The sequence below is a fragment of the Notechis scutatus genome, chromosome 4 (genome assembly GCF_049901735.1).
Source record: "Notechis scutatus isolate UNSWTSFEM ecotype Mainland chromosome 4, rNotScu1.2, whole genome shotgun sequence".
In the NCBI taxonomy this organism is placed as follows: domain Eukaryota; kingdom Metazoa; phylum Chordata; class Lepidosauria; order Squamata; family Elapidae; genus Notechis; species Notechis scutatus.
This window is the reverse complement of record NC_142012.1, coordinates 23,763,534-23,776,829: the sequence shown is the minus strand read 5'-3', so window position 1 is coordinate 23,776,829 and position 13,296 is coordinate 23,763,534. Positions and strand designations below refer to the sequence as shown.

Here is a 13,296-nt window from a genome sequence, read left to right as displayed (position 1 = left end):
TTGAATTCTTTACAGATGGCTATATTTTATAACTTTTGTTGCCCTCAAGGAACATCACCATAATATTCTCTCCCTCCTCCACTCCATCTCTAAGCTTGAGGGGGGGGGGGGATGACTGCCAGTCTCAATCTCAAACTGTTTAAAGTGTGCATTTTTCCCTTGGAATTTTGGCTTCATACATTTCCTTCAAATAATTAGCATTTGGGTTCACAATCTCAAAACTCTTGCCTGGGATGTATTGGAGCTGAGATCTTGGCAGTATTTACTTTAAAATTGATAAACTAGTTATTGTCTAGAAACTGGATGGTAAATTGATTTAAAGAAGCAGTTCATTGTTTAAAATTGAACAACTTAACTTTTGCATAGCTTGAATGCTTATGGGGCAAAAAAAAATCAAGCATGAAATCAGAACAAAATTGCTGAAGTTCTCCACGGTAAATATGAGCAATAACTTGCAAACAATTATGGATGCATGCAAAATATAAACAAGTTTATAATTTTGTTGAAGAATATGGCCCTATTCCAGCATCAACAGTCCATGTGTGCAGATATTTTTACCTCTGCTTATAGTAGAATTGGCCTACCATGGCCAGCCACAGGGGATGGAGAAATAGCTTTTGAATATGTTGCCATCACCATATTTCACTTATTTACATGTATGCTTCCTCTCTTCACTTTGATAAAATGGTGATAACCCTCCTTTGGGGTTTTTGTTTGTTTGCTTTTGGCAGGGGGATGGTAGATGGGAAATCCTGTTGCTTTAGCTGTGGGGTTCAGTTCAGTTTGAGTTTAAGACATACAAAAATCACATTGATCAAAGAAAATACATTAAGAGGCTGGATATCTTTCATGTCCTTAGTGCTAGCTTGCACTTTTCTTGGCAGCTATTTAAACATTCCTGCTGGTACTATCCCCCCGCAGCTTATATTAGTAGACAGTGTCAAGGTACTTTATGTGCAGTGAATTGATAGATCTTTCACATGAAATAGGGATGACATAGCATGATAGAATATCCTCTTTGAGGGAAATGAAAGCCAAATATTCTTGACTATAGGATTTTGATGATTACCTGAAAAACTATAGTTCATCTTAGCAGCATTCATCGCTATATGTTGTATTCTGATCTTCCAACCAGTAGCAATAATTAGGGGGATGATCCATTGAGACATCTCTCTGCAACTGGCTATCTCTGACCATGAGCCACAGTGGCACAGTGGTCAGAATGCAGTACTGCAGGCTACTTCTGCTGACAGTCGGCTACCTGCAATTTGGCAGATCGAATCTCACGAGGCTCAAGGTTGACTCAGCCTTCCATCCTTCCGAGGTGGGTAAAATGAGGACCCAGATTTTTGGGGGGCAATAGGAGAACTCTGTAAACCGTTTAGAGGGGGCTGTAAAGCACTGTGAAGCGGTATATAAGTCTGAGTGCTATTGCTATCCTTCTCATCCTTTTTCTATATTACAAGCCAAACAGTTGAATAAAACATTGGTGCCCACTTGCCATTGGCTACTAGAACTGTTGATTTGTTACTTCTAGAATTGTTGACATCTCTCCCTTCTTTCTTCAGATGCTGTCTTTGCGTTCCAGTTGCGTAACCCTGTGCACAATGGACATGCCCTGTTGATGCAGGATACTCATAAGCAGCTTCTGGATCGAGGTTACAGGCGCCCAGTTCTGCTTTTGCATCCTCTGGGTGGTTGGACAAAGGATGATGATGTTCCTCTGATGTGGCGAATGAAGCAACATGCAGCAGTGCTAGAGGAAGGAATATTGAATCCAGAAACAACTGTTGTGGCCATATTTCCCTCTCCTATGATGTATGCTGGACCAACTGAGGTACGACGTCATATACCACATCTTGCTAATCCCTTCGTCCATTTGTTTTGTTCATTTCAGCTGATTTCCTGAGTTGATTTATCAATACGGTCTCCCCTAGGCACCACTGCTTCACCACAAGACCTTCGTATGTTTCATGGTTCTCCAGAATTTTTCTGCCATGAGTTGTTTATAAAATTTGGTTTAGAGGCCCTAATGGAAAGGTCCTGTTGTGTTGATCTTCAGAAGTTTCTTGTTTACAGACAAGCTCCTTACTCTGTTTCTTCATCTTTTCATTTCTACAAAGTTACAATGTCCTTAACATACTGGGCCATAGCCAGAATTGAACAGCTGGCTCCCAATTCCTCTTCATTCTAGTGTTTTCTTTCTGTTCTGCATGTGGAGTTGAGACAAGTGTGAATAAACAATTGAGAGCACACTGACTGAAGAAATGGCATAAATGGCATTAAATTATCATGCTCTTTTTCCAGATCTTATTTGGAATTGTTGGTGGTACTTCTGATATTGAACTTCTCTACCATTACTATTCTATTCTTGTGCATGTCACTTCGCTTCCTGTCTACCGAAGTCGCTTCTATTCCTGTCTTTCTGTGTTTCAATTTTTATTGTCTTCAAATCATTTATCTTGCTGAGCAAACTCGGGAAGTAAATAAGATGATTAACTAAGGAAACAAATCATCTTACTTCTCCCTTAGTCCAAAAATGAAAATGAGTTGTTTTTAGAATTGTTCCAATCTGTACATAATTATGCTAAGAAAGCAATTCACTACACAGGTTTGTTAACTTGAGGTGTTAATAGATGTACTGTATATGAAGAAAAAACTTGCATTGAAAAACTTTGGTTGGAATAGAAATATAATTGTGTTCCAAACATGAAAAAATGCTGTTCTTTAGCTTTTTTTTTTTTTTTTTTTTGCATTGCAATTGTTACCTTTTGCTGACATTTGGAACAGCCAGAGGCTTGAGAAAAGAATCACTTCCAAATCAGCCAGGCAGCATGAGCTATTTACTTTATTTGCTCAGATGTTAATCCTATCCTGTTGCTTCCTCCTGCTGATGCCAGCGGTTGAAGCAATACAGTACTATTTGATAGACAGGGAAAACATGGCAGCACCACATGGTTCCACTCTTTCTCAAACTATGAGCCAGAATATCCTTTAGGTATTGCCAGGTATTGCACTCCAATGTGGGTGAAATCAGGACAAAGCTAAATTTGATTTAATTTACATAGTAATTGAATTAAAATTGGAATGACATACTGTATGTTCAGAGTAATTAAAATGGTTATTCCCTAATAATTAATAAAGTTCTACTTCCATTACATCCTAAACTAAAATTAATTGAAAACATTTGGAGGGTGTCTGGGTAGCTCATGGAAAGCTTATGTGAACTACTACAACCCTGGGACTTCACCATACACATCATGCTAACCTTCAATTTGCCAAGTAGGTTCCAGACTTCTGTATACCGAACATAGCTCAAACCTCTTTTTGATATACTTCTGTCTTTTTCCTATGTTTCTTGCTGTAGCTTTGTTACTTGGAGTGCAGAAAGCCAACTCAAATTGGTCTTGTAGTCTGGGAATTATGATGGACAAATCTGGTACTTTGAGAGAATATTAAATTTGAGAAATCCATCATTCCTTCTAGTTGGCAGAAGTATTTTTCTCTTAATAGGCTGCTCCAAAATAGACATATGAATTCCTGTTTTGCACAACTTACTTATCACAGTCTTAGAGTTCAACAATGTGATACAGTTTTGTTTTTCCGGTTTGTCGGCCTCGCGGCGGCAGGGATTTGCGGCTGCGCGATCCCTGCCGCGCTAGCCGTTTTGGGGCTCCGACCCAGCCGGGTGCGGAGCTAGGCTGCCCTGCAGGGGCAGCTGAAGTAGGGGATCCGGAGAAGGGTTTGGGGTGCTGCAGACTCCCTCCCTGGCCGGCAGAACTCCTTTTCCCAGGACGGTGCAGCGGCGGTCCGTAATGGCCGCCACAAAGAAGCTGGCAGCCGGGTAAGAATGCGCAGGAGGAAGTGGAGAAAGTGATTGAGAGGAGAAAGTTTTTCTTGGCTCCTAGGACTCTAAGACATATTTAATAAAATTCCTGAAAAGTATGATTCTCTGAATAATACCTGCCAGAAGAGGAAAAAGCGGCTGCTTGAAGGTGCTGAAAGGATAGCTTTCCCTCTTTTCCTACGGAATAAATAACTGGATATTAAGAAACCTATTTTTTTAGGTGGAAATTGGTTTTAAGCGATGAGTGGGAAGAGAGAGGATTAAGAAGAAAATATTTGTATGCTAAGATTTGTTGGAGCAGATGCCTTAAGGATTTGAAGACTAGAATATATTGTAATAAGATTTTAAACAGATTTGGACTTTCTTTCTCTTTGATTGATATTACCCCAGAAGGAGAAAGTGAGAACTCTGCCTTGGTTTGGACTGATTGATAACTTTGGGACTGTTTTATCTTTTTATTTTCTTTTGAATATTCTGGTTGTTGTAAGAAGAAAGAAGGAGAAAAGAAAAGAAAAGATTTATAATGGCTCTTTCTGTTGAGGAACTAAGAAAAGAATATGAACAAGCAAAAAAAATGGTAAAGATGGTGTGGAAGAAGCTTTCCTTTTCTTAGAAATGGCGCTTACTAATTATCAACAAAAATTACAACAGATGAAGACAGCAGAGGAACAAGAAAGAAAGGAAGGAGCCATCTTTAATGAATCTCAGAATTTGATCCAGAAAAAAGGAAGAGAGAAAGAAAAGAAGAGAAGAGAAAAGAAGAAAACTAAAGGATTTAAGGACTTAAGATCCAAAAAAACATTTAAGAAAGGGAAAAATAAAGTGCAAAACCAATATGATGATTGTAAACAAAGGGAAAAGAAATACGACAGAGAAGGGAAGCCGGTAAGGCAGAGGCTAGAAGAAGGGGGTAGAAAGGTTTGTTGGGAAAAGAAAGAAAGGGAAAAGGTGGAGAAAAGCTACAATGTTTTGAAATTAAATGGAAAAAAGGAATTTTTATGGATAATGGATAAAGTATAATTTTTTTAAAAAAAAAAAAGATTTTGCAAGGTACATAAGATGAGATGGTAGTATTGCAATGGTTTAAGAGTTGATAAGAGATTAAAATGTTAAAATGTTTAAAAATGATTGGCTTTAAAACTTAATAATAGGAGAGGTTTAGAATATTGTTTTAATTAAAGAGTTTAATAAAATTATGGTATTGATGTTATTATAAAATTTTTATTATAGTATTTCTTTTTAATATTTGGATTTATTGTCTAATTATGCACTTAATTGTGTTGGATGTATTAGTTAGATAGAATGTACCAAGCAAAATCTGATTGGGTATTAGATATTATTTTAAAGATTAATTTGATTAACTTAGGGGGAGATAGAAAGGCATCATACTCTGATTAATGATTTCAGGAGAAACTGATTTTCTTTTTTTCATAAGGGATGAGACAAAGGGATGATAAAAATGGACAAAAGATACAAGTATAATGATTTAAACTAAGATGATTAATTAAGGTAGAATTAAGAAGTGTGAAATATGTGGAGAAGTTAATATAGAAGGTTTAGAATGGTAAATAAAATAAGTAATGATATGTAAGATGAGCATGAATATAATTGAAGTCCATGAAGAGAGATACCTGGGCCCAAGTTACTTTCCAAAAGATTTTTTTTATGTTTTGTGTGTTGTGTGTATATGTCTTTTTTGGGGGAGAATTGGTAAAAACTTGTAGAAATATAGAATGAGATAATGGTAACTAAGTCAGAAAGAATCAGATGAAATAATAATAATGATATTGAATAAGAGTAAAGAGAAGTAAAGAGAAATTGAATAAGAGGTTTTGGTATATTATATGGAAATGGTTTAAAACAGAATCATAATTTATCTGACTTGTTAAATTTACAATGGAAAAAGGTTTAAACATGTAATGAATAATGATAATTTGTGTGTTTTAAAAATTAATAAAACTTGTTTTAATAAAAAAACAATGTGATACAGTTTTCAGTGGTTGGAAGTACAGCGGTGGAATAAGCTATCTGATCAAAATCTGATATTCCTCCATAATTCTGACATGAAAAATAATGCTTATTGATCCAGCAATTGCTGACAAAGTTAGCAAAACATGATATTAAAAATATTCAATATGAGGGTAAATACTAAGCTGAAATAATTCTAAGTCTTATTCTAGTATAATGCTATTATAACATTCAATTCTATTATATTGTGTTGTATTATTACAGTGGAGCAAGTTCAGAGCTTTGTTGGTTGTTAGGGTTGCTGCATACATTTTTGGTTCCTTCATGCAATCAGTGAAAAGACCGGTATGATATAATGACTAAACTTTCCATTCATCCATAAAGTTTATTGTATGACAAAGTCCAGCAGAAGGGGAATATAATGTACTCTGCCTTGAATGTCTTGAAGAAAGGTAGATTATTAACCGCAAAATGTATATTATGGCATTCTGTGCATTTTGGAATCTCAACTCCTCAAGGCTGCAAGATTTGAGGAGCCTATTTGTATTGGAATAAGCTACAACATCTGTAGTAGCTTTGAGATAATATTTGAGAGGAGAGTGGAAAGAATTAATCCTATTTCTATTTTACATGTCTAAAATGATGGCTTATTCCAAAATAATATTTTTTGTTAATTATTCACCCTTTGGACTCTCATCTGGATGTAAACCAATTATAATTTCATTGGAACCTTTCCTTTCATTCATGTTCTTTGTGTATTTGTCATTTTTATTGTGGCTACTGAAAATAATCCATGCCATGTATGTGGGTATTCTTTCCTATGTTTAGAGGGCATGGAAGCAAGGAGATGAAGAAAATCTGCACTTGTAGTCCTAAATTATGATTGCAAATAAAATAAGAAACATTCTTCTATTTATGCTGTGTTTTCCAGTGACCTCAGAAAACCGTTTGCCAATATTGTTTTTTAGCCAACTAATAAAAGAAAACTTTTCCTTTAATCATTTTCTTTAGGTCATTTAGAAGACATTGGTACCAGATTTGTTTCTGTAATGCAAATGACTTGCAGAACAACAAACATCTGCTTAACCAATATAGTTATCGAGTGTTGGAACATAGCTTTCCCATCAGTACAGATTTGATGGTGATGTTTTGTAGGGTTAAATCTAAACATGTCACATTTTTCTTCCTCCTCTTTTTTTTTAAAAATCTTTCTATAAAGTATGACATGTCAAATAAACTAGGCAATTATATTTGCAGCAGATAGACTGTTTTCAGTATGGCTGCAAAAGATAATCGAAAAATCAGTGATTTCTTTAGAAAAGTAAATTTGTCAGAATTCATGGGAAAGTTGAATATATATACGATAACAACTAAGTTTTGTATACATTTCAAAACTATACTTTCTCACACAGGGTCTGAATGCTTATTGTAAAATAAATTGTCAACTTTCTTGCATTTTCCTTGCAACAGTCTGAAAAATGGAGCTATCCCAAGTGTATCCTTAAATGTCCTAAGCATGAAGAGGTACAGTTGTGAGTACCGTATTTGCCGGCGTATAAGACGACTGGGCGTATAAGACGACCCCCCAACATTTCCACTCAAAATATAGAGTTTGTTATATACTCGCCGTATAAGACTACCCCCTCTTCCACACACCTTCCACTTTTGCACTTTTTTTTTTTTTTTGACGCACTTTTCTGCTTTGGACAATTTTGAAATGAGCTAATCCAATTTTGAACCAAGAATATGCAAATAGCTATGGAGTTTAGAAATGAGTTTTAAAAATATTTTTCATTGCTTACCATTAAGCGTAAAATATGTTGTAAATAAAATGAGAACACAGGAAACGTTCTCTTCTCAATACAGCTGATCTCTCTCTCTCTCTCTCTCTCTCTCTCTCTCTCTCTCACACACACACACACACACACACACACACATACAACACACACACCAAACCGGACACTGAAAAGGCTGCCAAGGAACAGTATATTCAATGCCTTCTCTTTAATCAAGAAACAAGGAATTCCTTAGAATCTTTTTTTTCCCCAAGTGGCCCTCTTTAAAAAAAAAAATGGAGGTAACACTTTCATTCAAAAAGTCTTCCAGTATCTGGAGTCGCTCAGACATATTGAAGTGAGGCAGGAGAGTAAGTGAAATTTGAAATGATCCAGCTACCGTTTTCTTCCCCTCCCGCCCGAAGGCCATTATCTCCACGTCAAAACGAACGAGGGGAGGCAAAGAAGCCAAACACGCTAAAAGGATCTCTTTATTTTCCTACACAAGGTCACACCTACTTTTCCGCATTCAAAGGACAACCTCTCCTCACCACCACCACACACACACACACACCCCAATACCCGCAAACAATGTTCTGGGCATTAATCACCATTGCTACATTAACCTGGTAAATTTATACCCTGCCTCCCCCAGTGTTGCTTTGACGGCAGGATTTCACACAGCGGGGCGCTCGCTCGCTCTCTTCTCCGCTCTCCCACCGTTCGCACATGTTGGAAGCACCGTAAAACCTGATAACCCACCCGGGGGCTTCCCCATCCTTAACCTACAGCCGCCCGCATGCAAAACCTGCGTGCAAAAAGAAAAAAAGAAAAAGAAAAGTACGCCGCACGTGAGGATCTTCGAATCCTCTCCTCCCCACACCGCTAAGGAAGGAAGAGGGGGAAAGGTTGCGCAGCGCGTGGCGAGTGACACCCGCCACACACACACACACACACACACACACACACACACCGCTCCCCCCCCCCAGCCTCCCTCCCGGCTGCAACTCAAGCTCGAAGTGGGAGTCGGAGTCCTCCCGGCGTATAAGACGACCCCCCCACTTGGAGGCATGTTTTTCAGGGCAAAAAAGTCGTCTTATACGCCGGCAAATACGGTATTTGTTTATCTTCCAGTATCTTCCACCAATCAAAATTTTACGATGATAGGGAAAAACAATTTTTGCAACATGCCTCTTTCCATTTGCAGAATTTTTCTCTCTGGTCTGGATGCAAATCTCTGGCAGTGGATAACGTAGCTCTTGGTGGTAGTGTTTGCATGTTGATGTACAGGGACTTTCTATTTAAATGCATTTTGTAATTCTCCAAAGTGTTCCATTTTAAAGTTCTCTTAAATTCAGTTTTTGATTTGTCAGGATGGCATGTTGCTTTAAGCTCCAAACCTATCTTTGAATCAGGGAATCCTACAGTTGTAAGAAATCATTTAGGCTGCCGAATCCAAATGTTCTTAGTGCAGGAATCACAGGCAGATATCTAGCATCTATTTTCTTCCGATGAATGGTTTCATTGTTGAACTGCTCCTACTGTTAAGGGGTTTTTCCTCTCTTACAATCGGTTAGAAAATTATAATCTGCAATTATTTTATTGTTAATTCTACTCAGTTTTTAATCACCTCTTGATGAAAGAATTTTTTTCCACAAATATTACTAACCAAATGAGGTATTCCTCATCCTTCTGCGTAATGCCTAAATACAACTTCTCTGTCTCCTTTGTCTTGTCTTATCCTACCCTACTTTATGTATTTTCTTGCCTGATTTCCATCTAGTTTTTTTCCTCCTTTTTTCCTTTACTCCCCCCTCTCCCAGTATAATAGTATGTTACTTTTAAACTATCTCTGTTCTTATTGGGGTAGTGATGATAGTTGTTTGTACCAGAAGGCAGGAAGGGAATTGATAAGTGTCTATTTGTATATGTATATTTAAAATAAAAAAATAAAAATAAATGTGAAAAAATAAATGGATATGAAGGTAATTAGCAATAGATGGTATTGCTTGTTTATGACCATTAAATGCTAATAAGTTATTCAGTTAACCTTTTATTCTTTGTGTCCTTTTGAGGACACTTGGCAAATATCCTTGCAAATAGGACACATATATGCACATATCAATACATACAACTCTGCCATGTGCATACATTTTATTTGCAAAAGGGAAATTTCCAGGTCTGGTTTGTTCTGAATTGGCAATATTAGATTGACAGTATAGGGACATTTGCAGGGAAGTTTTGATTGTGTTTATGTAGTGTTTCTCTCTTTATTTTTCTCTTGGTACTAATTTTAAATTTAGAGTTAAGTTCAGTTGAACTCAGTAGATTATTGAGCCCCATGTCTGTCAATTTCAGACTTCAGTCCTACCCCTTTATTTGTTTCTTACATTTAACTGGTGGAATGTGTTCTCTCTTGGAGATAAATAGTTGAATAGTTCTGTAGCCCCATTAGTTTCTTCTGGTTTAGCTACGTTTCTTTTTTCCTTTTTCTATATATCATCACTTACCGTACTTTCTTTTGACTTACTATTTCTTATTCCTTTGGATGGCATTGCTTGCCCCAATACATGATGAGTATGTGTATATACGGAAATAAGTTTAAAGCCATCTTGATCAAGCTTTAGCCAAATCAATTTTGCAAGTTTTGTAAAGTGCAATCATCCTGTGTAAGCAGTTCAGTAGTCAATTAATTCAGACCGTGTTCCCAGAAACCAATTTTCTTATTTAGCATTTATTTGCAGAAAGTAGGCATCTCGATGTATAGGAGACAACTGAAAAGAATCTTTCTGTCATGAAAACATAGAAAATATACCAGTATTAAGAGTTCCCCAGAAAAAGACATTTTTCAGTATTGCTAATCTAATGCTGTCTGGTAAATATATAATGACACTATTGATGACTTAGATTTAAAAACAATCCATCTCACTTGGATATTTTTTTTCTGGATATCCTGGAAATATATTGTGTAGTTTGTGAATAGTACTGAGTTGGTTGCAAGAAAAAAAAGCAAAGAAATAAACCTGGTGAATGTATTTCTTTTCCTCTTCATAGTATTTATCTGTTTATAAAGATACTTTTATTGGAAGGGATTGCTATAGCTTCCAAAATAAAGAATTCTTGTTTAATTTTTTAAAATTAATAAATTATTCCTATAATAAGAGCACATTGATTTGAAATCTCTTGACTAGTAGGAGATAAGCTCTGTTTAGGAATAAAATTCTTGAAATATTGAGGATTTTAATTTCCTTCCCTTTTTCTTTTCTAGGTGGTTAAAAAATCCTCAGAATAATCAAATACTGTTTCATTCCCAGAATGAATAGTATTTTGAATCTCACAATTTGCAATGTTCAATATATTATATTATTGAGAACAATATCTCATAACAACATTTGTATTATTCAATATGTTTATTCATCTTAAAGATCTATTGCCTATCTCTAAAAAATATTTAATGAACTATATAATGTATTTTTTAAAAATACAAGTATTGTACATACTAAGAAGCATTTCCATTTTACACATGGAAAACCACCATTCTTTTAGGATGATATGTGTTCTGACAGATACGCGTAATCTAAAATGGAAAGAAGTATGCAATGTGTGCACTCAGAACTGTTTTGACTTTCATTGAATTTATGCATATTACTTAACAAATGTTTAATTCGATGACAGTTCTTGTCAATAACTTTTATTACTATTACTTTTATTCCTTTCTACCACCTTTTCTCATTATGAATTCTGTATTTCCTCCTTAAACAAAACACATGTATGGTTTCTCTTGCAAGTTTTGTTTATTCCTTATGCGGAGAAATTGCCTTGCCAAAAAAAATGACAAACATGTTTGTTAGTGTACATGTAAATGCATCCATGTGAAATACCGTGTTTCTCATATAATAAGGCCGGGTCTTATTTTTTTTTGAGCTAGGCCGTCTTTTCAGGGGTGACTTAATTCCCCCCCCTTGCATCCTCGGGCAGGCGGGCGGCGACGGCTTGGATGGTGACCTTGGCATTGGTGGGGCACTTTGTATCGGGAGACCTTCCGCGACCGTTGCTTTCCCTTCTCCTCGTGCTGCCGTGGCATTTAGAGCAATGCTGTGGTGTTTGGCACAGCCACGCAGCATTTGGCGCAGCCATGCGGGGCCGGCCAGGGGTCCTTCCTGCAAATGGAGCCCAGCGGAGACACTCGGCTTCAGGCACTCCTGTCGCTGCCTTCCGGGCATCGTTCGAAGGCAAAGCCCATTCTTTTAAAAATGACACCCTACTACCAGTACGACAAAGCCTGCCCTGCCCAAGAGGGCAGCCCAACCCCACATGGGGAGGCGAATCTCCTGGGGCCACAGTGCAGGATCAGCCCACCCCAGGAGAAGCGCCCAGCCGCCATCCCTGCCTGGCGCCGGGCAGAGTGCGAAGAGCTTCGCCTGGGGTGCCCAGCGCAGCTGACAGGCGGGCCCTCCTGCCTGGCGGCGGAGCTCTGGCCAAAGCAGCGAGCGCCTCCCCGCCGGACCCTCCACTCATCCCGCCAGGGCCACGCCAGAGCCGGGTGGGGTTGGCAGAGGCGGGAAAGCGAGCCGCTGGTGCGCACCCTCCTGCCAAGCGAAAGAACCAGGCTGACTTGAGCTTGGCTTCCTTCCCAAGTCCCTCCAGCCCTACCCGGAAGGGGCCACTGGGAGAGGCCGCCCGAGGCAGTGATAGCGCTCACCCATCCGTGGACAGGGAGGCAAGGCGACAGCCTGCGCCGCGTCCTCCTCCAAGCTGAGCCCCGCCGAGTGAGTGCCTGGCCGTGCGTGGCTGCACCAAATGCCGCATGGCTGTGCCAAACACCGCAACGTTGCTCCAAACGCCGCTGCAAGCCCCCCTGCCATTCCCCCCCATTTCGCATGTTTTAATATAGGCCTTAATTTGGGGGGAGGGGCTTAATTTCATTTCATGGCAAGAAAACATGCTGGAACTTCCTATTGGGAATTCCTATTGGTATTGTTGGAGAAACAGGGTATATATTCTCAGTTTGAAAGAAACATGCAAAAGCTCAGCCTAGAAAATACATAGTTTCCCAGGTGCTACTTTTTCTTGATTAACATAAATAATTAATAAATGTCTATTAGAGATTCCCAGTCATCCAGGTCATGGTTGTCTCAAAGATGCTTTTTTCAAAAGGGAGCTGGACTATATTTTTTTCTTGAGGAAGAAATGTGTTTTTTTTCCCTTGAGGAGGAAGAAGTTTTGCTTCTTATTCAAGAAGCTTCATCAGCTCTAGATGAGAAGTGAAACATATTCTTTCTCAAGGGGAAGAAAAACATTTCTTGCTCGAGGAAAAAACATAGCCCATTTGCTTTTAGAAGAAAGCACCTTTGAGAAAATAATAAGTTTTTTTCCTTATTCTTTTAACTTTAAAAGGCATTTAAACTAGTTGCTTAAAAGAGGACACTGTTACATAGTTATTCTCTGGAATTCTGCTTCCAATGGAGCATGGCTATCTAGTAGTATGACTCTTTTTTTCCCTTTTATGGGTACATGTGTTTACACTGAAATTTTTGAGGCTTTCTTCCCGTGTGATTCTTTGGAATGATAAGTGGCATCCTTCTGTTTGTTTGTAAAACTGCTGTACAAACTGCCATGCAGTGTTGTGCATTAGAATTTTTGATGGTGTCTATCTCTAAGTTGACGACAATCATACTAGATGTGCCCTTGATCAATATATGAGCC

The 13,296-nt window shown here is 38.1% G+C and overlaps 1 protein-coding gene across 3 annotated transcripts in view; it reads left to right on the top strand.

Moving 5' to 3' along the window:
- Positions 1–13,296, top strand: part of PAPSS1 (3'-phosphoadenosine 5'-phosphosulfate synthase 1) — a 49,485-nt gene that overhangs the window by 22,136 nt on the left and 14,053 nt on the right. For all 3 annotated transcript variants that reach the window (XM_026668665.2, XM_026668666.2, XM_087962944.1), the window contains exon 10: positions 1,569–1,837. In XM_026668665.2, the coding sequence (XP_026524450.1) occupies positions 1,569–1,837 (269 nt within the window). The remainder of the gene's footprint in view (positions 1–1,568; positions 1,838–13,296) is intronic.